The sequence below is a fragment of the Homalodisca vitripennis genome, chromosome 5, assembly GCF_021130785.1.
Source record: "Homalodisca vitripennis isolate AUS2020 chromosome 5, UT_GWSS_2.1, whole genome shotgun sequence".
Lineage (NCBI taxonomy): Eukaryota > Metazoa > Arthropoda > Insecta > Hemiptera > Cicadellidae > Homalodisca > Homalodisca vitripennis.
The window spans coordinates 58,679,111-58,703,467 of NC_060211.1; the positions used below are offsets into that span (position 1 = coordinate 58,679,111).

The 24,357-nt window shown below is 36.8% G+C and overlaps 2 protein-coding genes across 4 annotated transcripts in view; both read right to left on the reverse strand.

The window, feature by feature from the left end:
• LOC124362269 (guanine nucleotide-binding protein G(I)/G(S)/G(T) subunit beta-1) overlaps positions 1-24,357 on the reverse strand; it is a 67,994-nt gene that overhangs the window by 37,138 nt on the left and 6,499 nt on the right. Inside the window, exon 1 of one of the 3 annotated variants that reach the window (XM_046816623.1) lies at positions 13,572-13,826. The exons of the other annotated variants lie outside the window; for them this stretch is intronic. The gene's annotated coding sequence lies outside the window, so the exon portion shown is untranslated. Of the gene's footprint in view, positions 1-13,571; positions 13,827-24,357 lie in introns of those variants that run through there. 3 annotated transcript variants of the gene reach the window in all.
• On the reverse strand, positions 5,104-5,847 carry LOC124363482 (elongator complex protein 6). The gene has a single exon (XM_046818730.1). The coding sequence runs from the start codon at positions 5,845-5,847 to the stop codon at positions 5,104-5,106; it is 744 nt and encodes a 247-aa protein (XP_046674686.1).

Here is a 24,357-nt window from a genome sequence, read left to right on the forward strand (position 1 = left end):
ACAAGATACATTTACGACTATATTTAGTAATGAAATCAGACACATCTGAAAATACTAACAGAAAAACTATCCAGATTAGTAAGCAACCAGCAATAAAAAGTCTTTTATGAGGTTGTCAACAGTCAAGATGCTCATAGGATTAGTCACTGACATCACATACCGCTTTAGGTCCAACGCCTCACTAAAATTAAATATCACATAATTACGAAAGGAGGAATACAATACATTATATAACAGTGGTAGATGGCGCGCGCATACAACCTAACCCAGTTGACTATCGATCGTTCTATGAAGGCATTACGTGAAATGGGATATTATAAAACTTGAATCAATCCACGGTAACTAGATTTAGACGGTAGTACGTGGGTAAACTCACGCGCACCGGGTTAGTGGCAGTGACTGTGACGTCAGAGACATTAAGCCGACCGGCATAGCCGCTGCAAAAGGTAGTTGCTCCCGCTCAAATACACTGCCTTGTTAATACAATTAGAGAACAAACCCATATATCATCATTTATATCACTGTAAACCGAATTCACGGACGGAGATCATGGAGTTACTTTTACATAAAACTATAGATAACAAGAGATTTCATAATTAGTTGAAAAGTTATAAAACTAAGTTTGTTATTTTAGCGGTAAGGTAGTTCAGCGGGGAAGTTACATTTAAACATCTAAATGTAGTCATATAAGCCAATAAAACGCGTGTAAGAAGTACGAATTAGTATACTGGGCAGGTGTAATTAGAAAATTGTGCAGGACGCGTCACGCCCTCTGTACCGCTGCAATTCAAAGTTTAACCAGAACACAAATTTTGTATACCATATAATTGTGCACGATAAAACATTAGTAAAAATAACGTAAGTTATTCCCTTTCTTAAATTTTCTTCATATTTAAAAAATGTCACGTCGTTTATTTTCACTCTTCTAATAATTCTAGACGGAATATCCATTCGGAGAGACAAAATTACGACTAATGAGACGTTGGCTTATCATGACGATTATACTCCCCTTCTAGTCATCCAAGACAGAATGTCCATACAGGGAGACAGAGTTCTTCTTGTTGTGTGATTTGTACTTGTATTTGTGGGTTCTTGATTTGTTTTGAAGAAACTGTTTTTCGGCAACTTGTGAAAAGAGGCTTGTAGTTTTCCGAGTCGTCTGAATGGTGTGTACAGTAAATTTAGGAGAGACACAACGAAACTTAGTACCAACCGTGGAATCAGAATATACGTGGAAATAGAAACGTAGGTTTGCGTGCGTCTAGAACTTATTCAAGCTGTCCATCGATCGGTGTACGAATACATTAGGTGAGGAGAGACACAATGAAACTTGCTACCAACCGTGGAAACAGAAACGTAGGTTCGCGTGCATCTAGAACTTATTCTATCGATCGGTGTACGAATACATTAGCTGAGAAGAGACACAATGAAACTTGCTACCAACCGTGGAAACAGAAACGTAGGTTCGCGTGCGTCTAGAACTTATTCTATCGATCGGTGTACGACTACATTAGGTGAGGAGAGACACAATGAAACTTGTTGCTACCAACCGTGGAAACAGAAACGTAGGTTCGCGTGCGTCTAGAACTTATTCTATCGATCGGTGTACGAATACATTAGCTGAGAAGAGACACAATGAAACTTGCTACCAACCGTGGAAACAGAAACGTAGGTTCGCGTGCGTCTAGAACTTATTCTATCGATCGGTGTACGAATACATTAGCTGAGAAGAGACACAATGAAACTTGCTACCAACCGTGGAAACAGAAACGTAGGTTCGCGTGCGTCTAGAACTTATTCTATCGATCGGTGTACGAATACATTAGCTGAGAAGAGACACAATGAAACTTGCTACCAACCGTGGAAACAGAAACGTAGGTTCGCGTGCGTCTAGAACTTATTCTATCGATCGGTGTACGACTACATTAGGTGAGGAGAGACACAATGAAACTTGTTGCCAACCGTGGAAACAGAAACGTAGGTTCGCGTGCGTCTAGAACTTATTCTATCGATCGGTGTACGAATACATTAGCTGAGAAGAGACACAATGAAACTTGCTACCAACCGTGGAAACAGAAACGTAGGTTCGCGTGCGTCTAGAACTTATTTTATCGATCGGTGTACGAATACATTAGCTGAGGAGAGACACAAAGAAACTTGTAGCCAACCGTGGAAAGAAACTTGAGTTCGCGTGTGTCTAGAACCTATTCTAGCTGTCTATCGATCGGTGTGTACCAATCCATCAGATAAGGAGAGACATTAAGTGACATTATTCTTGTAATAACTCACAAGAATAAACTGTGTAATAATTTTATTGATTAATATATTACAGCTGTGGTTTTTTAGCAATGTGAAGACATTTATTTAATGTAACTGAGTGGGCAGATTTCAATAATTTGACAGACATTAATAAATGGATCATATTCCTGGCATGACTTGCATGTGGTAAGAGTTGCGTGTATTACAGTTAACGACCTCGAGTATGCAAGCACATACAATCCTACTGGAGAGGTGGGCTACAACACATCAATACCTTTCACTTATCAATGGTATGAAGAACAACACACGTCACAGTTTAGCGACGTTTGTTAAGTAACAGTTTTACCTCAAGCTATGATTATGTTTATTCCAGATCACAATACTACACGACTACAATAAACTTGAACAAGCGTAGATAACACATTTAGAACTCGAGCTTGTAGTAATGCTAGAGGTAGATATACGAGTGGCTATATAATAGTTAGATATTAGAAAATGTAGGCCTCAAAAACTAGATGAGATTTTGTGTTGCTTACACACACGTCACAAACAACTATGTAAATATTAACATATTAATAATTGTAGTAATTACTTTAACTTAACTTAATTTAACGTTAACTGTAATTCATCACATTATCCAAAGCATAATAATGAGTTCTTATTGCGTGAACAATTTCACAAAATTTCAATGAATTATTGCATTTTTATATTCACTAGCCGTCACCCATAGATCCGCACGCAATTTCCGGTTGAATAGCAATGATTTCATTGGCATCTTTTCTAAATAGCAAGAGTACAAATCATTACATAAGTGATTGCCATTATTTGAATTTTTGTGCAACGTTCTGTGATTTTTCTATTCAATAAAAGATTTCAGAAGCACTTAAACTATCCTAGGCCAGGGGAGGAAATCCCTACGTCTTAGTCTGTTAGCTTTCTTTCTGTAACTTTTGATGTAATTATATGTGTTCTATATAACTTTGAAACGGAAGGCATATTTTAACGTCTCGTAAAGTACAAATACTGTACCTGTAACCCATATAAAGTAAATAGCAAGTTCTTGCCCTCTAACTTGTTCGCTACAGCTATTTCGTTTGTTCAGTCTTGGAATAATAATTATAAACTTTTGAAAACGAAATCAGTGCCGTATCCCTTATCAGTGAGAAGGATATACGGGGTATTCAGAAAAGAGAGTCACAAGCACTGTGGCTCATATTAGTCATTATTTCAAACAAAAAATTCCTATAAACATAGGCCGAGAAATGTTTTATTTAGCAGCTAGTCGCCATCTTTTTTCACAAAAAATTATAATCTCAGAACTAGTAAGGTACAGATACCACACTTTGCACATAGGTTGTGACAAATAAGAGGAAAAAAAATAATGATTAACAAAATGGGGGCTGTTGAAAGTTTTTGAAGTCAAATAATAAAAACCCAGTATTGTTATTAAACTGTACAAGATACCAAACTAATTTGCAATTTTTATTGCATTTCCAACGTTAATTTTTCAACGAAATCCGTCAACGTATAAGCGAGCACAAACAACAAACATTTTGTCGGTTTAAAGAGTCAGCTGTTTTCACATTCTTGTTTTTCCGACCAGATTTTGACCTGTATGACAAAACATTCGAAATACGCACGCACTATTAAAAAGAGCCAAACGTTGAATAAACCTCGAATATAACTAGTTTTTAACTGGCGCAACAGTGTGCATGTCACACAGTCAAAAGTTTTGGAGAAGTCAAGAAATATGCCTATCACTTGTCATCTCTCTCCAGACCATCGACAACATTATACATGTAAACAAGTTACGTTACTACAATATGGATGGTGTGGTTACAAATTGTTTTGAGGCTTTTCCGAAATATTTTCTGAAAACTTTGATAAGAAACTAGAACAATAAAAATTGAATAGTTGCTTCAGATGTGAGGATCGTCGTTTTTGTAAATCGGTACATATTGGCTATCTTTTCTATACGAAGGGATAGCCACCTAATGCAAACGAGATTAGTCAATTTTGTGAGTGGTATCAAAATATGCTTGAAGCATTCGTTAAGCATACAGACAAACCGTATGGTTCGAGATCTTCGTTATTTAAACGCTGTTTAATGATTTAGGCGTTTGTTATAGGAAAACTGCAAACGTGACAGGATTGTGAATTTGGGGCTACATTATATAGAAGGCAATGTCAATATCGGACATGTAAAAACAATAGTCCTGCTGGCGCCAAGCCAGCCAGCACGCCAACCAACACTGTCACGCTATAAATGCGTTAAAGCACTGGTCACCGCAGACTCATAATGTTACCACTTAATCTTTTGCATTATTAACATATTTATTGTCAGTTGAGAAAGTTTCGCAAAAAAATTATTAATATTGCAAACTCAAGAATTCCAAACCTCGCAAAGCAATACGGTATATTTAATAATTTACAACACCTGCAACGCGATATGTACGGGGTGCGCCGCACCACGCAGTACAAGCAGACCGGGTGCTCTGTAATCATTCATGAGGCCGCACTAACTTCGCCCATTCTACTCTGACGTGAGCTACACAAACACCAGTGACCACAGTTGGAGCAAACAGTGAGAACAAAACATGGCCAGCAGAATAACGTACATTAGCCTCATTTCGCTTGGCAATAAGACTTTCTTTACTTTATACTATTATTACTCGTATTGACGCTAAGTGACTACAATGCATATTATATAGGCCTATTTTATATGGCACAATCAGGTCGAAATTCTAATTAAATAAAAGCGCTCTCTTAATACGAAATCAAGTATTTTTATTGGGGGAATAAATGAGAGTTTGTCATTTGCTTAAGTTTTTATTGCCAGACACATCAAATGCGGATGCCCACAGTGCCCGGGGCGAACACTCGAACTTGTCTGTCCGTCAGTTTGAAGTGGAAGAGTTTATTCACGGACTGGTCGTCTTCAAGGTCGTCTACTATCTCTACGCTGCCCGTCACACTGGTGGAGAACCCCGTCTTCAGACCCGCAATCGTCATCCTGTAGTCGGCAAGGTGCGCTACCAAGTTGGCCAACAGCTTCTGGTCTTTGCTCTCGTCAGAGTAATGTGAGCCGACGACTAGGGCGAGCCCCTGGTCCGTCTCTTGCAATGCTCGACAGTACTGCAGGAACGTCACCGCCAAAGTCACGTCGGCGCCCAGACAGAGCAAGTCGCTCAGGTCATCTACAACTAAACACTTCTTTCCAGGCAAGGAGTCTAGGGCTTCTTTCACGTCGAAGAACAGTCGCTTCAGGTTATGTTCGTTACTAAAGTCGGTACTGCTGAAGTCCCCACTTTTCTCGACGTACATGTCGAACGGATCGACGACCACGGCGGTTTTATTCTCGACCGCTGTTTTCAGGTTAAATCCCAGCTTCTTTGTCACGTTCTGGTAATGTACACCTGAGTTGTGCAAGGCCAACAAGCAGACCGCTGTATCGCTCTTGTAAGCGTTCCACATTAGGATGCCTGCCATAAAACTCACATCACTACCGTGCTGTTCCACGATCTGGACCAGTTTCCCTGACAGGTCTTTGCCGGTCAATCCCAAACTTGTGCAAACTTCGTTCGCCATTTCACCTGAAACCAAACGATCATCTATGTAGGCTTCAGTATTGGGCCGTGTTGTTGCAGGCCATTTACAGGATTAATTTTATTATGACCAGGTTAGATTGTAATTTTAAAACGCATTCACCTTAGGGAAGCCCCATAGTGGAAGAAAAGGAAAGAAAGTTTTATCTTTCACCAATCACACCTCTTGCATAGCAATAATATTAATAGTTCTCACAGTTTTTATGTGTTCCACATACAATGCTACTGGCTGAGAACATATTTATATAAATTCGCTAAACGTATTCTAGAAAGCGCATTGTAAGAATTTCTCACTTTCTTCGACCTACTCTTCATGAACTTGCTCAACAATTCTTTCCTCTTAACCCGAGTTCGCTTATTTCGAATGACTGACTTGAGTAATGCGACGTTTACATATAACAGTCTACGTCACATGTTCGATGTAAAATATTTAGGTGAGAAATAATACACCATTTCAACGTCGCGAAGATAAATTCCTACTGTGGCTAACACAAAAAGGGAGTTCGACGCTCTGGAAGTCAAACAAACGTTTCCGGTTTATTTATATCGTCGCCATCTCCTGAACCCAGTTGATTGCGGGCTATAACGTGTTTGAATCCGGACATAATATGGCAACGCGGTACTCTCTATAGTACAATGGATATACCATACATTGTTGCATTCAAATATATAGTAAACAAATGTCCGTAAATATAATGCACAATTAAAGGTTCATCTCTGGTTACTGTTTTCATGGGATGTACCCAATTAAGTCGGTTAAGTCCAGCCAACTGTCAAAAGGGGGTTCCTTCCTTTTAGCTGCGAGCACAAGCTCAGGAGTACTCCGACGGTAAGGTAGTAACGGTGCTTCGTATTGGATTTGCTAAAGGCTAAACGCGCTGGATTGGTTCTAAACTGAAGTAAATTTATTTTTATGTTTATTCCGTTAATTTTCAACAGATTTTGAATTTTGAAAACTGGTCTGTAAAATAAGGTAACCATAGAATTTGATTGAAGACTTTTGGAATCATTAGAAAAAACTTTAAATAGTTTTAAATGTTAATAAAATAAAACTTTCCAGTGTGTTTTTTACGAGGCCTTTCGAAACACAAAAAGACATTGTACTTTTGTGGAGTTACCTGATGATGAAACCTTCGGTTTTGAAGGGCCTGGTCCGAAAATAAACCATATTGGAAAGTTTTGTTTTAACATTTAATACTATTTATAGAATTGTATGTATGCACACAGAAATGTTTTATTTATAACAGCAAAATTATTGTACAGACCTTGTATTTACAAATTGGAAAAGGATATTTGCAGGTGGCCATTTTGTGGCAACACATTTTTATGATTTTGAAGTTTTTACTTTTAAAGTGGGTAGAATAGTTCGGTCAGTTGTCTCCCCAACGCAGCTACACCATACCTCCAGGCATCAGCAGTCCTTGGCTCTCCGTAGCACATTACTATACTGCTCAAATAATGCGGTCGACTGTTTAATAACCAACTTTCATTGCACGCCAATCCAAGACCCAGGAACGTGTTAGCTACGTGAAGATACATATTATTATTAATTAAAAATAGCGAAAACGTATCTAATTAAAAAACAGAAAACAAATCAAATTTAGTGTTTTTTGTTTTTTTTGTTTTATCGTGTTTTGTCAGAGTAATGTGCTCAAATAAAGGATTGACGTTTTTGTTGAAATAAAAAACTGTTATCAAAAATTATTTGACATTTGAATTCTAATCAGACGAAATTTTAAATTTATAGCGCCAAACTATTTAGTAGTATATTTAGTACTAGAATATAATAATAAACCATATTTACCAATATTGGCGTATTAGGCCCTTATTGCCAATAAAAGAAACTGCTATTTCGTAATGAGAAAAGAGAGACCTGCACGTAGAAAGGATTGAAAGAGATTTCAGCTGTCACTGTATTACAGAGTACTCAGTTGAAGATTGTGCACTTCGCACTGTCTTCGAGTACCATCCCAGCCAGTGTAGGAGACTAAACTCTTAGTATTAAAGAGCTTTACATTCTGTCTCATACAAAGTACCTATATTAAACTTTAATGCCACTGTCCTTCCTTATTTTTGGTTTCGGATATTAACAAAATGTATTTTAGGTCTTAGACTTTTTAAGCATTAAATGCATTTCAAGGGCTTTGTAAAACTCCTTTAAACTTTTAGTAACACAAAATGCGTCTTGTACTTACCAACCACCTATTAAAATGAATAAATGTCCATTGATTACTATTCAGTTTTCAGTAATATATGTTCACCAAAACGGCAGCGTACAGAGTTACACTATGTAGCCCCTACACTACATTAGAGCCAAATTACTATCGTTGTTTGATGCATGTGTATGAATACTATTTGTTATAAATGGCGAATTTGAATACCATTTAGTTTTCAGTATGTAATATATTTATTACACCTAGAACGGCAGTGAAAAATAAAAATACCGAACCGGAATCGGCGATATACGTACGGTTAAATGGGTTAATCGAAGCTTATTTCTCTTCGACGGTTTACAGTTCTAATTTAATTAATAATGAGGTTATCAATACGTAGATCTTTCTTTATTTCCAAGAAACAAAGAGAACATTACATTGTCTTCTGCCATTGAGTACAGTAAAACTATATAAAGATGATTATTAAATCACAATACAAATTATAATACACATGAAAAACACTTGCGAACGGAACAGTATTTGTATAAATACAACCCGAGCTGAGGCGAACCTGTCCGAGAACACCCGATGGAAGTCGATGTCCCGTCCAGTTAGAATGGACTCGAGAGCAACCTCCGGACTACGCGACCAACGACGTGACGTTGCCGCGTAGTCCTGCGCTTAACCACCCGCATCTGATTTAATGTATAGGGTTCCATTGATGTTGGACGTGAAGATGCCGTGTAGCACCCCTTACATAAAGCCAAATTCACCCATCGAACTTTAATATGGACTATCTGTTTCTTTATTCCACATCATAATATTCACGTTCATACCTTTATAATATTACAACAGTCCAATAAGTATTTGACGATGGAAGCAGGCCAGTCTATAATGATGAATGGGACTGTTGCTGTCGTTGGGTAGTGGTAGCGTACATTTGGCAACAATGTGTCACCTTGACACCAATAGCGATTGTCGCCACTAGTCGTGTACACACTCAATGACGTTACGCGACAAGTTATGCTACCGTATTAAAACTGTAGTAAACACTGAGATTGGGTTTATCGGTAACTGCATGCAAACAAACCCCCATACGTGCCTAATCGAATCTTTCACATCACATATTACTGTACAACTGTTAAAATACGGGACTAAAGGCTCGTTAGTTTGGCAAAACCACTGGGATTAGGGTACTGGTGCGACTAGGTTAGCATTAGGGAACGGGTTTGGCAAATTCCGCTGCAGTGATAGGTGCAGAAGTGGGAGCAGTTGAACACACTGTATTGTGGCACGGTGACTTGTCTATCCTGTTGTCAATTATGGGGTTAGCAGCTGAACTGCGGGAGCACAGACTTGGCAAAACGCAAACTTGATAAATACAGTAAAATTTAATACGACCTAGATTGTTTATTGTGTCTTCGTCAAGACATACTAATTATTTTTGTAAATTTTAATTTCAACTTCCTTTCAATTTTTTTAAATATAAAAACATCAATAACGTAAGAAAGTTATAAATTTTGATAAGTAGGTGGCGTAGAGTATTGTTGACGAGTAAGCTCTGTAGAATAAAGTCTAGAACGGCCTTTTAATTAATAAAACCTAAATTAAAATAAATAAGACATGTTAATTTCTCTCAATTCCACCACTATATTTTTTGGAACACAACAATAAATTTGTCAACATTTCTCAATATCTCATATTCTTGTTACTCATATTTGTTGCTTTGTCAATTAAGTACACAAGTTTCTTTTTTGTACCTATATTTAAATAGGAACACCAAGAAATAAGTAAATGGCAAATACGAGTACAATGTTTATAAAGGACCAGTAAATAATGCCAAAGTGTTTAACTTCTAGTGTCTGTGAAGAGTTTTGTAATGTTTCCTTAGCAAAGTGACCGGATTTCAGACAAGCTTGTTGATATCAAACACCACTGGGAAGTTAAGTGTACGTTATCTGGGTTCATGCGGTTATAAAAACGCGACAGTTTCCGTCAGTGTGGACAAAGATAAACTCAACAATACCACTTGACTTTTGAACCACGGTACGAAGAAAGATGATCTTAGATAAAAAATACTTGTCTTGCACTCATATAGCGTTTTATTACTTGGTTTATTTAATAATTAAATATGCAGTTATTGTGAACCCTTCAGTTATATTTATTAAGAAAGAGGCTTATCCCACCAAGCCGAACATCGCTCCGCTAAAACACTTGAACAGCTCACGTTCAACCAGAGAAAGCGATGACGTCATAGAGACTAACCACACAGCAGAAGTGACGTCATATCGTGCCGTCGCGTCGTCTACACAAGAGCCGAGCGTATTTTTACTAACAATCCACCACTGACGTCAGAAGCCTGGCCGATCCCGCCCGACATTATAAATGACTGGACAATCGGATTCTGTAAAGAATTGCTCAACGTGATGGTGAGCAGTTACCGATTAGGAAAACAGCACAAAACACTTATTACAGCTGATTTAAAACTATGAACAGTATCCGAACACTGAACTGTAATCAAGCCTAATACAATGATACAAGCAAGAATACAATAATTAATTATTATAGTAGGCAAGTTTACAAGACCAAAATCCAATTCGTAAGCTAAGATCTAAAAAAAAAGGGAACGCCACCACCAGAACCCCTCAAAAGGAAGTTGTTACAAAGCATGTAATCTTATCTCTTATGTTATTATCTTGTGTTCTTGTTGTCTTTAGATTGTACTTTGAAAATAATGTTTTCGAGAATGTGATATTCTCAGTTCTACAGCGAAAGCAAAATGTTTACATTCCATGTTCTATAAACAAATAGAAAGACTTCCAAAAGTTGCTGTATATTTTCTTCAATATCTTTCAGTAGTGTGTGTTGACGTCTAATAAAAATTTTAATAAATTGCAGGCAGGTCTTTATCGATTTGGCTGGTAAATTACGAATTTGTATAGCATATGTTATAATCCTGAAAATAATTGGTTATCCTGGCCGTACTATTAAGTGAGCAGTTTTTGATAACATTGCATAAAATAAACGTTAAAACGCAGACGCTACCGTACCAAAACATTAAAAAGTGTTTTGATTTTAAGATGCAAAATTTCAAAAATTATCAATACGCTAATCTCAGCTTCTACTCTGGAATAAATCAATTTTAGATATTAACCGAGTTCCCACAAAGTTACCCACAAACTAACCGGTAAAGGTACAACGGCGGATGTTATATTACATATAAAGCAAACTAATTATGCACATACAATAACGTCGTTTTTTAGATAGCAACGGAAAAGGGTACTGGAATTCTGACGTTTATCAACCAAACAGAAACTTTGAATATTCATAACTGGGAAACGTGTGATCCTATTAAGTCCAAATTCTTACAATATAAGCACAAGTGTCCTGTTTTGTGTGTATATTTTAGAATTATATGAAAAAGGATCGGTATTAGATTATCATCATTGAATGGCCGGTTAAAAAAATTCTGCATTAATCACGTAATGGAGTTCATAGTCATTGCCCTGTGCGTGTAATTATACAACCCACTATTTAAAATGTTTAATACTTAAACGTAGATTAAATTGACCAGGTTTTGTTCATTTAGCGTGGCCGACGCCTGCTCGTTTGAACGCTCTTACCGCCTGGATGCCCAGGATGGTTGTGTTTTGTATTCTTAATCAGATTCACAAGTTTTCGAGTTAAGAACTATCAAGTTGCAGTTTGGCTAAGAAGCGCCAAAAACTGTAGGCTCTACTCCTTTTCGTTTAAAAAATTTCAAGATATTGTTTGTAAATTATTTGTTTAGTATTATCCGAAATAAACAAATTAGTATTATCCGGCTATCAACAGTTTTTGAAGAGCCGGGAGAAGATGCAGAAGACGGAGAGCTGACAAGGGCAGTGTCAATGTGTTTATGTTCCATTCACTCAACGCTACACCATCAATAGATCTGGAGCTTTGCCAATTAGGGGAGTGATGCGTGGATTTCTGTAAGTAGCCCGGATTACATCAGTACACGTTTTAGGTGTTTCGGGTTTAAAATTAGGGGAGAGACGTCACAAAGCCTAAAAATTCGATATTGGAGATAGGGTGACAGAAACCAAGATGAAAGTGAGTGGTGGGTGGCCACTAGGGGGAAGGGTTAGGGGTTGAAGAGCGAGTGGGAAGGGGCGCCGCTAAGCGTCAAGTGGACTCGACATTGAACACATCGGAAGGGGCCAGGGAAGACACGGAGCTCTGGATAGTGCGTCTTGATGAATCCGACCATCGTCACGTTTCATAATACTGTACACTAAAGTTACTGCAGTAAAATTTCGTCTATTAAAATCTTCAATGAGACCATTTAAACATATCGAACCTCATATAATATGTATAGAATATAAGAGAAATACATTTTTTAAGCACTAAGGAGTACTATTCATTTGCTTTTCCTATTATTTGACAATTTCGCTTAAGATTCACAGTGTAGGCCAACACCACACCTCGGATGTCTAACCAAAAACGACCGGACACAGAAATTAATCCAGAAAATCGCACATGAATGACCGATCAGATGACCTAGATGTTTGATATAAGGCCATTGTTGTTGACCTCTTATGCTGAAAGCTTTGATCACGACGTTCTAATTTAAAACAGGTAACAGTAAACACGTTGAACTGTTCTAAACGAGATAGTAGTTTTTATTTTACGCATTCTTCTAAAAACTAATTACGTAGGCTATTTCCTGAAAGATTGTCGCACAAGTTTGATACTTTCCTCAATAACGAGTAGCCGAGATGGGTTATCTGCTAGCAATCGCCATTAAATAGCAAAAAATTCCTAATCAATGTATTCCTAATAAAGTCTGCCCATTCCAAAAGACATTTGATTTTAAATTTACTTTTCTATCAATTTCTATCGGCAAAATACAAATGTTTACAGAACTTAATGAGCGTCAAATGAAGCAAAATAAAGAAACAACAGTAATTAATAGCGTATAATAAAGTACAGTATAACGCGGACATCGAAACAAACCACTGTAGAAGTAGCAGTGTACGCCACAGGCCGCGCGCCATTGCTTCTCGTACAGTCGACACGAAAACTGAAGGTGGACATACCCATTTAGTGAATGCCAAACTGTTGACTGTGTTAAAATGGAACACCGCCTGTGCCGGCGCTCTTCGCTTCTAATCTCCCTCACTCTCTCTCCCCCTACACGGCGAATCAATCAAATTGTTGATATATAAGGCGTGGTAAAATATTGGCACCAGCAGTCCGTGGTACCGTCGGCTACCGACACCTCCGGTCGAAAATAAATATCTTCTTACGGCGAATTTAATTGCAACCGGCGTGTAAAACCGAGTGGTACGTCACATCTAAGTGTATTAGATACTGTACAAGGTCGCGTTTTTCACGAAATCACAACACACTTCTTAGAAATATGGAGTCGTGAACACGGCACTACGGTACTCAATTAATTATCAACGACGTATCAACCCTAAAACGTCCGCATTATTTCTACGTCTGCTGCATAATTGAAAGCAGTAAAATCTAAACAAGTGACACACTACAACAGAATATGCTAATTCACCTGAATCAATGTGTGTGTGAGTGTGGTTCACAAGTCAGACATTCCCGATCACCACGAATATACCCCGGCACCATACACACGCACCACCGACTACACTATGATCCGGGGAAACTGCACACCGCACACAACACTATCACTGCACTCGGGGTCAAGTCAACATCACAAAATATCCCGAGATAAAGCTGCACCACGCCCAACTGTAGACTGACAGCCGAGCTTCCATCTACCAGCCGGCCAGTGCGCATGCGTCGGCACCAATTGACATGTTACGCTACTGCACTCTGCCGCCTCGACTCCCAACCAACCGTCCCTACCAATATCCTTTTAATTAATGCCCTTATCGCCTATCTCGGTAGCTATTTCACTGCAACTGTATTGGCTGCCAACTTCAGCGTTCAACACTTCCCGCAGATTTTGGCAACAGCGTGTCTTTTACCGTAGTCATCGTGATGAGGAGTATTTTCTTCTATATTATTTTTAAATCCACGTTGTAATTTGCAAACATACCAAGTGAATAAACAATACCGTAGTTGTTTTAACGTCTTTACAGACAGGATCCAATCCTTCATCATCTATACCCAACTGCAACAGGTCACAGCAACTGAACTTGGTATTAACATTACAACTACCTTGTTATTGAATTGAATATTAACCAGAATCCTGAATCATTCTACATTTTTGGTGCTATAACATATAACACAGTCAAAAACTATCTGGAGAGATATTTTAATAATTTTAACTTAATCCCTATACCAAACAAATTATGATGGCCTAGCTCCAGCTGCAGCTAACTCTGCACACCTAACTGGCCACCAACTGCTGCATTATGACAGGGGGGAAGGCGAATAAAATGAAATTACCATCAATTAAATTAAATAACCACATAAGGTCTTTAACAACCCAGGAGGGTTCACTGGCTGGCTCATGCCAATGGTTGTCCAGGATCTAACCACTAATATGGTGATAATATGTTGATTGATGGATCTAAAGTTGCTGCAGAGTATGATTGTTCCATCAGAGAGATGTGGTACTCCCTTAGTGTACTCCTGAACGTGAGGGAGAGCCTTCTCCCTAATTGCTTTCACTAGAACAAGCTGGGATAGTACTTGTTCCTGATATATGAACAAAAGAGGAGGAGAACCCAACCTCTCTCACATACACTGAATATTGTTTGAGCACAAAGGTTCTTACAGAATTAACTGTAATTAGAGCTATCCTCAGCTTCTTGTTTTAAGTTTAAAAAGGAAAGGTCGGCATTATTACTTTGTACCTTTGATGAGAAATGCTGTTAGTGGACATCAAAATGATTTTGCTACAATTAGTTTATACATTTATTCCTGCAGGCACACTTAACAGTGCTAGTAAAAAGTGTCATATCTTTTAAGCAAATAAGTACTTGTGATCAGTGTAGGCTTTTTGGTCAGCTTCACACTAAAACAATTAGTAAACTGGGGTTATCTTGTAAAACTATTGAATATTTTAAAGTTAAATATCTTGAGTTTTACCCCTTAAGAACAAAGTTAAAACTCAAACAAATTTAAGTCCGTATTTCTGGCAATAAAATTATGAGGAATGTCTCATTTAAAAATCAGGTTTAAAACGGATCTAAACCTTTTTTACTGTACTTTTTTAATAATCAAATTAAAACAAAGAAGCATAAAAATCTTGTTCTCCTTAATAAACTATTAAAATATCTGAAAATACCTAAAAAACCATTTAAATACATGCTGTAGATGGAGCTTATATTGGTCACTGTTAAATTACATGAAAAACATAAAACCAATATATATACTTTTTATTGTTTTGTGAGGCCTTTCAATATCACATCACTAGAGCACAAGCTCTGTCACGAGTGGTGTGAGTTTCCCTATTCCTTATTTGATAAATCTCGTGAGTATTAACCATTATAGATAGGTTAGAGCACAAGCTCTGTCACGAGTGGTGTCAGTTTCCCTATCCCTTATTTGATAAATCTCGTGAGTGTTAACCATTATAGATAGGTTAGAGCACAAGCTCTGTCACGAGTGGTGTCAGTTTTCCTATCCCTTATTTGATAAATCTCGTGAGTGTTAACCAGTATAGATAGGTTAGAGCACAAGCTCTGTCACGAGCGGTGTCAGTTTCCCTATCCCTTATTTGATAAATATCGTGATTGTTAACCAGTACAGATAGGTTAGAGCACAAGCTCTGTCACGAGTGGTGTCAATTTCCCTATCCCTTATTTGATAAATCTCGTGAGTGTTAACCGGTATAGATAGGTTAGAGCACAAGCTCTGTCACGAGTGGTGTCAGTTTCCCTATCCCTTATTTGATAAATCTAGTGAGTGTTAACCAGTGTAGATAGGTCATGTCGTTCTTTTACACAGCTACCTTTACTTCACTCTCAGATCTGTATTAAAATCAAATTTTTTTTAAATTGAGCTTTCTACTTATGGTAAGTTCTAAATATGTCCAGGAATATTATTCAATTTGTTGAACTTCTAAATAGAGAAAACATTATTGTAAAATTAACTAAATTTCACGTCTTAGTAAGGGAAATAGACTTTTAATGGTAAATTGAGCCAAATTGAGTTGTGATCCTTATGTTGACTTAACACTTCATATTATGTGCATTAAGGATTCGTAAATATATCTTACCCATATTCATCCCCCATTCTTAAATAAGACTTTAAAATATTCTTGTTTTAAGATTTAAAATGGGATATGTCCTATTTTATAAACACGGGAAAAGTTGATGTTTACAACTTCACTAATGAAAATAAGGCCTTGTTTATATGGTAGTTAATAAGTCATAAATTAATTATGTAAATGTATATGTGTTAGTATATATACGAGTATAAGTACAACACACACACTTGGGTGTCGATAAGTCTTGCCCCTTCCCCTTAACTTTTTAAATAAGTTTAGATAACAAGGTTTACTTCAGCGAACCTGTGTTGGATCTTAAATTATGCTTTTAGGTGATAAGAGAAATTTTACACATCTTCAAAAAAAGGGGTTTAATTTTTAAAAGTAACCCCTTAAATTATGATACCTCATTATAAAAATCTGACTAGAAAATTTTGTTTTTAACCTTGCTAAACAAAACAGGGTAATTATCATATTAACCGCCGGGGCGGAAAAATACGAGTTTTGCGTTCTTAACTTATTGGAATCGTCCTATATAAAAAAAAGTATAAGGTTTGATGGGGTGGAAATGAGAAATAACGAAGTTCTAGAAAATAAAAAATTAAATAACTTTCCAGTAATATCTCCATGTTCTACATCCACGTCTAGCGTCACGTGACCTTTTGTGGCCAATGATTGAACCTCGTGATGACGTCATCGGTTGCGCCGCCATCTTTGCAAACGTAAATGAGAAATTACAGAAATGAGCAGAATTTTGATCAAAATTAATAATGTTTTTCTTAATTTCGAGAAAAAAAATTAATTACGAGTGCCTCCGGCCATCAGCGCGGGCTTCGGCAGCACCTTCGGTGCTGCCCCGCGCTGATGTCAATAAAAGAAAAACATCCCTCGAGATAGTACCTATCAGTAAAATATAAAATTCTAGAGGGGCTGATCAAAAATATAAATTGAAATGTAATGCAAAGGCAATTATGTAAAGTTTAAAAACTAAATAAATCATTAAAAACTCAAATATATAGATGGATATTAACAGAGAACACTTACCATTAGTGTGTTGGCGGATATAGCTAAACAGCAGCAACAAAAAAGTGGTCTATCACAACGAAACGACACAGTCTCCCGGTTTAAAAACACCACTCGACCGCACGACGAACAAATACACTCATTTTTAAAAATGCCCTGTTCTATTAAAAAAGAGATAATTTCGTTCCGGTTAAAACGTAAGCTCTTTACGTGCCCTACGAAACACTCCGACAAACACAATTCACTAGGGTTGGTTGAACTAGTGGATGGTTGATTCATCATTGTAAACTCACTCACTCAATCCGACCTACTGAACACGATATCTTGTGTAGAACTGACCTATGCCCCGGACAACTCAGATAACAGGTATGCTATCAGGCTGCTATCAGTCCCGGCCGCAGATAATATTCAAGTAAACAGATTATCCAGACACAGCACACAAACTGAACATTAAAACATTAGAAACTTTACCACTTATCAATATACCCCCTAAAATCATGTTATTTGTCATTTGCACCCCATAGTACAATATATATTTTTTGTTCAGGAGGGTGAGCAGAATACGTTGGTAACGTCAAATTCGTGATTTGCCGCCCCGGCGTTTAATCTTACTGGTACCCAAAACAGTACCTTTTCTCTTAAAGAAACAAAAACAAAAATCGTATATGTAAAATGCATAAGCTTATACGCAACACATTTTAACGCTAATCTTTTGCTTTTATTCTCTACACAAGGAGTTGCCCCAGACAGTTATTGCGTACTTCAGGTGACTCTCGAAGAGAGCATAGTATGCACATTTTACTATTTCTGGGCTAGTAACTTGTTTTAAGCGCCTTAGGAAATATAAAACTTGTGCTAAGTTTCCCACATAGTTGGTCGATATGGTCACTCCAAGAAAGAGATTCATCAATTAATATTCCATGATAATTTACGTTGTCCATTCTTTCAGCGTCCGGTAATTCCAGCACTTCTTCTTTCTTCCTTCCCATTATTAGTTGCTGAGTCTTTGTTTGATTCAATACCAGGTTGTTTGCTTGACAGTATTCTATTGCCATATTTATGGCAATGTATGTGTCTATTTCCAAGGTCGAAGGTTGTTTATTTTGTAGCAGGAGTGTCGTGTCATCTGCATACTTAAGCATGGAGCAATACCTTTTTAAGTAATCAGTAAAGTCACTCACAAAGATAATGTAAAGGATAGGGCCTAGGACTGATCCTTGCGGAACATCTCTGTTAACAGGCAAAAGTCTGGAGGTAGTAGTTTTTTCTTTCCTTGGTCTGTACTTTTTATTTCTACTGACTGAGTTCTCCCTGATAAGTAGCTCCGAAACCAATCTGCAGTTTTTCCTGTGATCCCTCGGCTTTCTAGTTTTTTGTGGAGTTTGTCATGACTAAGGCAATCAAACGCTTTAGTGAAGTCTAGAAAGATAGCAGTTGTTGTGTTGCCCTTATCTAGTGCTCTTATTAGATACTCAATGATTCTAACCAGGACAGTTGATGTTCATTTACCTTCTATAAAGCCATGTTGATTATCAGTGAACAGGTTGTTTTAAAAAAAAATTTAACAGTCTAGACAGTACAATTTTCTCTATGATTTTTGAAATTGAAGGAAGTAGAGGTCTCCTTATTTTAGTTTCGGATAGATTTATGCCAGTTTTAGTTTTGATGGAAAAATTCCTTCTGCAAATGAGTTGTTGATTATAGTAGTTAGGGGGTTTAATAGGGGCTCACTGCAAGTTTTTAATAATCTTGTGGAAATGTTATCAAAGCCAGCTGAGTTTTTAGTTTTCAATGTTCTTATAGTCGTCTTCACTTCCTTTTGAGATGTTGGCCAAAGAATAAGAGAGTCATTTACTTGAAGTCTGTAATCTAGGGTAACAGGATTCCCATCGTAGACAGCTTGTGCTAGTGTTTCGTTGGCCATGTTTACAAAGTATTCATTTAGGTGTGTTGCTACGTTCAGGGGAGCCGATATTAGTGTGTCATTGGATTTCAGATGTATTGTTTCATTGGTGTTGTTGTTTTTACATCGTTCTTTATTAATAACACTCCATATTGCTTTACTTTTATTTTCAGACTTATTTATGAACTCAGATGTCATAAGTTTTCTTTGGGCCTTGAGGTGAAGGTCATAGATTTTCTTCTTCTCTGTTGCTCTAGCTTTGTTTTCTTCTGTCCCAGTCAGTAGATATTCCTCTTGAGCCGCTAGATATTGGTTGCGCTTTTCTATCGTTTCTTGGTCATTCTTTATAGGTTGTCTTTTTTTCAACTTTTTGCGAGTACGGATGTAAGGGCATGCTATCCATATGGTATGTCAAAATATTCAGAAACTTGTTATAGGATTCCTCCGCTGATCTGGGGGTTAGCACGTCACACCATGTTTTTTGTTTCACTAGGTTATTAAGAAGTGAGAGGTTCTTGTCGCTGAAATGTCTGTTTAATGTTATTTGGTCAGGTGTTTTAGTTTTGAGGTTCTGTAATATGGCTATTTGCCCTGTTTGGTCAGAGATAAATGTGTTTAGGATAGTGACTACTGGTTCCGTAGGAAGTTTGTTAGAACAGACCATGTCAATAGATGTGGAACTATATGGGGTGACACGTGTAGGTGGTAGCTGAAGTCTTGAGGTGTTATAAGACTAAGGTTTCTTGAAGTTTATATATACACTTGTGCCAATGTTTCTTCCAATCCCTGGAGCACTTCAAAAAGTCATTTTTGTGATCTTGTTCAGCTTCTCCCTCGATGCCATCAATCACAGAGTATGATTGATCTCTTGTCCTTTCATAGGCCTCTTCAATTTCCAGACAAGAGAGTCAGAGAGGGCCCGGGTCTGGGGAATATGGAGGCTACAGTATCATTAGTGTTTATTTTTTTTGCAATAAAAATGCACACAAGTAACAACGTGTGAACAGGGAGGGGCTTTATCGTGGTGCAAAAGCCAATTTTTTTCTTGCACAAATCCGGGCGTTTATGGCAGATTGCTTCATGCAATTTGCTCATAACATGTAAATATTATTCCTTATTGACAGTTCTATCCTGTGCCACAAACTCATGACGCCCATGCGTCAGTCGAAAAAAAAACTGAAAGAAATACTTTCAAATTTCACCAAACTTGCTGCGCTTTATTCCACCTTGGCTCATGTGGCAACTTCAACTGGATGACTGAGCTTTGGTTTCTATGTCATAACCATTAACCCATAATTCGTCAATGGTTATGAGCCTCTGGAGCAAATTTGAGTTATCGCGGATGGAGTACAACAGCTCATTAGCAATGGTAATGTGCTGCTGTTTTTTTTTCAAAACAGCGAAGACTTATTTAATGAAGGTCTGATTTTATTGGTCTGAAAGAGTACTATTAAATGAATGGCCTACTTTTTGAAAGGTGACACACTCTATCGTCATATCTACACATCATAAGCAATGTAGTTCTCTCGAATAGTGCTGATAAGTTGTTCACAATTTTAAAAGGCAAACAATCAAACTCACATAAATAAAACTAACAATATTTGATGTCACACGTAAAGTAGCCTACTAAAAACCAAAATAATTTACTGGACTTTCAATTGCATGAGCACAAAGCAGTTTTTACTTGATTGAATGGGACAAACGTTTTCAATGATACAACTAACTTGATGTTTGTCTAGTTAAGATTATAATTTTATTTACTTTGACTAATTCTCTCAGAGTGGCTTTGTTTGTTACATCTTCACGTGTAAACTATTCTACCAATTATACTGAAATTTTACATTCTTAGGGTTTGTGATTATCATATAAATGCCTAATTTTATTTAGAAGGTCCCAACACAACAATTTGTTTAATTAATTTAAACACTATTTTCAATTTGCTAACATTTTTAATGTAAAAACTTAGTAAGCTTGATAGTAACAACATTTCTTATTTCAACCTTTTCTGCAACTGCTACTGAGCATAGAGTAAAAAATATCCAGATTTTGAAAAAATATACTTTTAACTGTACACCTTAGCAAAAGTATGTAGTGTTTGGTCAGTACTGCAATGCAGATATAAATGACAAAATCACTATCTAGCTTTTAGTATAAATTTAAAGGCTTTATAAAACCCATCTTAGTTGTCTTTTGACAGAAGTAGTTCTCAGATCTGTGTATGTATTATATATATTTTCTTGGTCAAGAAACAAGGCAAAATGAACTACTAAGACCCGAGTAAATTACATAAATATACACTTTTTGACACATATTCTTGGTCATGCCAACAAGACAAACTCAACATTGGCGTCAGAAATATAATTCATTTGAACCATTAGTGCTCATATATGAGCAAAGCCTACAAAACTGCATGTGAATCCAAGGGTAACTGCTTACCCAGCAGGGATCACTTCTGGCTGGTTTATACCTTCCAGTTGAACCCAACACTGAGCACAGCAAAAAACCGATGTGTCACTTCAATTTGGTCAACCTTATGGATGTCAGGAGCGGCACATCACTAACCGCAAATGTCAAGATTCTGGGGTTCATGGGCAATTCAATAGGTCTAGTCTACTGTGAGAGATGACTGTTTGAGTTGGTAGGGTTTGTTCCCTAACCTCACAGGTTCTTGCTAACTTCAATAAGGGTGTGCCACCCCCTGCCTACTTTGACTGGAGAGGCTGGTTCGGAGCTAGCCTCCCCTTCTTCCGGGGAGACATGACTTTGAGATGTAGTGCCCTAATTCTTCCTCATGGATCTCGATAGGAGGCGGCCCCTACTTCCTAACCTTACCCATCCTGAATATCCTGTCACTCCGGAAGCAGCACAAAGGTTCTTACAGGACTAAGTACAATTTATAAGCTTCTTGTTCTAAGAGAAAAGAAGGTAACTGCTGGGTGTTTAATAAAATGGAAAAGTTAATTCATTAAATATATTAATACAAAGTTAATTAATAAACTATGATGATGATAATGAAAAAATATAGAAACTAAGTTTGTGTAATAGTATTGATCTATACTTTATGTTTATGTTGATAGAAGAAGCAATATGCAAAACAATCTATCCCTTATCTAAACTTTAACTAAACAAGTATTACGCAAAAACTGTATTCAGACAAAGATAAGAAATTAACAAAGACTCTAACAGATCTCTCAAAAGTGAACTGAGCAACTGAGCACCTAGTGCTCCTACAAGCTACTTCGGAAGCGATATGAGTGTTACTACTTCAATATGAATATATCACTTCAAATTACACCCTGGAGCAGCAAAGAAGTCGGTACAGCCAAAAGCGGCGTTGTGCGTCGTCTGTGTTGCCACATTGCCTGACTCCAAGCAAAAACATCTCATAATATACTTGTTTTACAGCTTTGGATTGAAAAATCAACTTAGCTTCATTCAGAAATCTATCATTAAACCTAACATGATATATTGTGAGGCATTCCATTCCTTTGTAATTAAAATATTTTACAATTATCATAAAAAACAAACATACTTGAATTTTTGGGGATTCTTGTTATATTATAACATTCAATATAAAGGGAAATTTGTTTAATATTAATAATAAATATATTCTAAAAATATGTTCACACATATTTTTGCACTCCACATGCGTATTAAGGTTTCTAATATAAAATATAAACTTACAAAAGCCTACAGCAAACAAAAATTAGCAAATCCTAAGAAATGTCTGCTTATGTAAAATTCCTTCTTTTGTTCCTACTTCCCTATTAATGTGCGCCACAATCGCATGGCACAAAGTAACGCTAACCGTGTCAACGTGCACTTCAGGAGCACGTGTGGTTTTTCTTATTGCGTGATTATAATTCTCAGCCAAATGCAATCAAATCTTGCATACTGTATCTAGGTAACACAGAGATAAAAAAAACTGATTGTCTATGAATCGTTATCATGACATTTACTTGGCGGGTTTCTTCCGTTTTTCTTCAGAGTTTCATTGTTGCTACAGTTGGTTGTTTACAAGCTATTACGTTGTATCATATTTAGCAACAGAATTATTAATTATTGAAACAATCACAAAAAACCCTGTATTTTGGTAAAAAAAATTGAAATTGTCCAAGCCATTTGGTATTAGCAGCCAAATTGTTATTAACTGACTATTTTCAATAAATTTTGTAACTAAATCTATAATGTACCTAGGTGACACATTCCTTCCAGGATGTAGTGTGTTGAGTGCATTAGCAGTTCTATTCACACACTTATTCTCGGATCCAAAGATAAAATCAATCTCCACTCTTTCTTGAAGACTGTAAACCATATTCCTTGTGAATCAAGACATACAACACGCACCACTATCACTAAACAAATGAAACTGCATTCCCAAATGTTTGGTGTGTTGAAACATGACCAGAGATAGCCGCTTGCTGGACCAGTCTCCAACAATACTGTGGATAAGAAAGATAAAGATTGCTTGTCCTGTTTACTTACAAATACTGATAGCAAAATTAGTAATTATGTTAATATTACACAAAACCTTTTGCTTTTTGGCAATACCATTGCATTCAGTAAGTAATGGTGTTGGATTATTAGCAATATTACAGTAGTTTGTAGACTAATAATTAATTGTAATGTAAGAAATTACATTATTGGCTGCTGATACCCAATGGCTTAGCCGATTTCAATTGTTTTACAAAAATACAGCATTTTTTATGAGCTTCAATTTGAGGTGTCACAAGGTATATTCTAGTTGCCATTTCAAAATGTTGGCTTTGGGTACAGGGGGGGGGGGGGGGAAATGGGGGTGAGCACCCCCATTTTGAAAATAATTTTTTTTGTTCCCCCAATTAGTAATATACTCCCAATTAGTTTACAGAATTTTTATACTTAGGCTTTAAGTCTTTTAATATGAGTTTGAAGTTTTAAAATGAACACCCTGTATATTGTAAATAAATTATCTTTGTGGTGTGAATTGCTTTTAGTATTATTTTTAGAAATTAGTTCAACCATTGAGAAACATACCAAGTGTAAATAAATGTTTCTTCATGTCAAATACATACATACTGTTGAATGTGATATTTATACCACATGTCTGGCAATAAGAGGGTTAGTAAATAAGAATAAATCATAAATCAATAATCATTTTATATATATATATATATATATATATATATTAAAATCAGTATATAATAATGCAAGGCTTTTAAAACATCCTTGGTATAAATCTGATTTATTTTC

What these genes read in the sequence shown, in the direction of transcription:
- LOC124363482 (XM_046818730.1), bottom strand. Translation starts at nt 5,847, where the DNA reads ATGGCGAACGAAGTTTGCACAAGTTTGGGATTGACCGGCAAAGACCTG.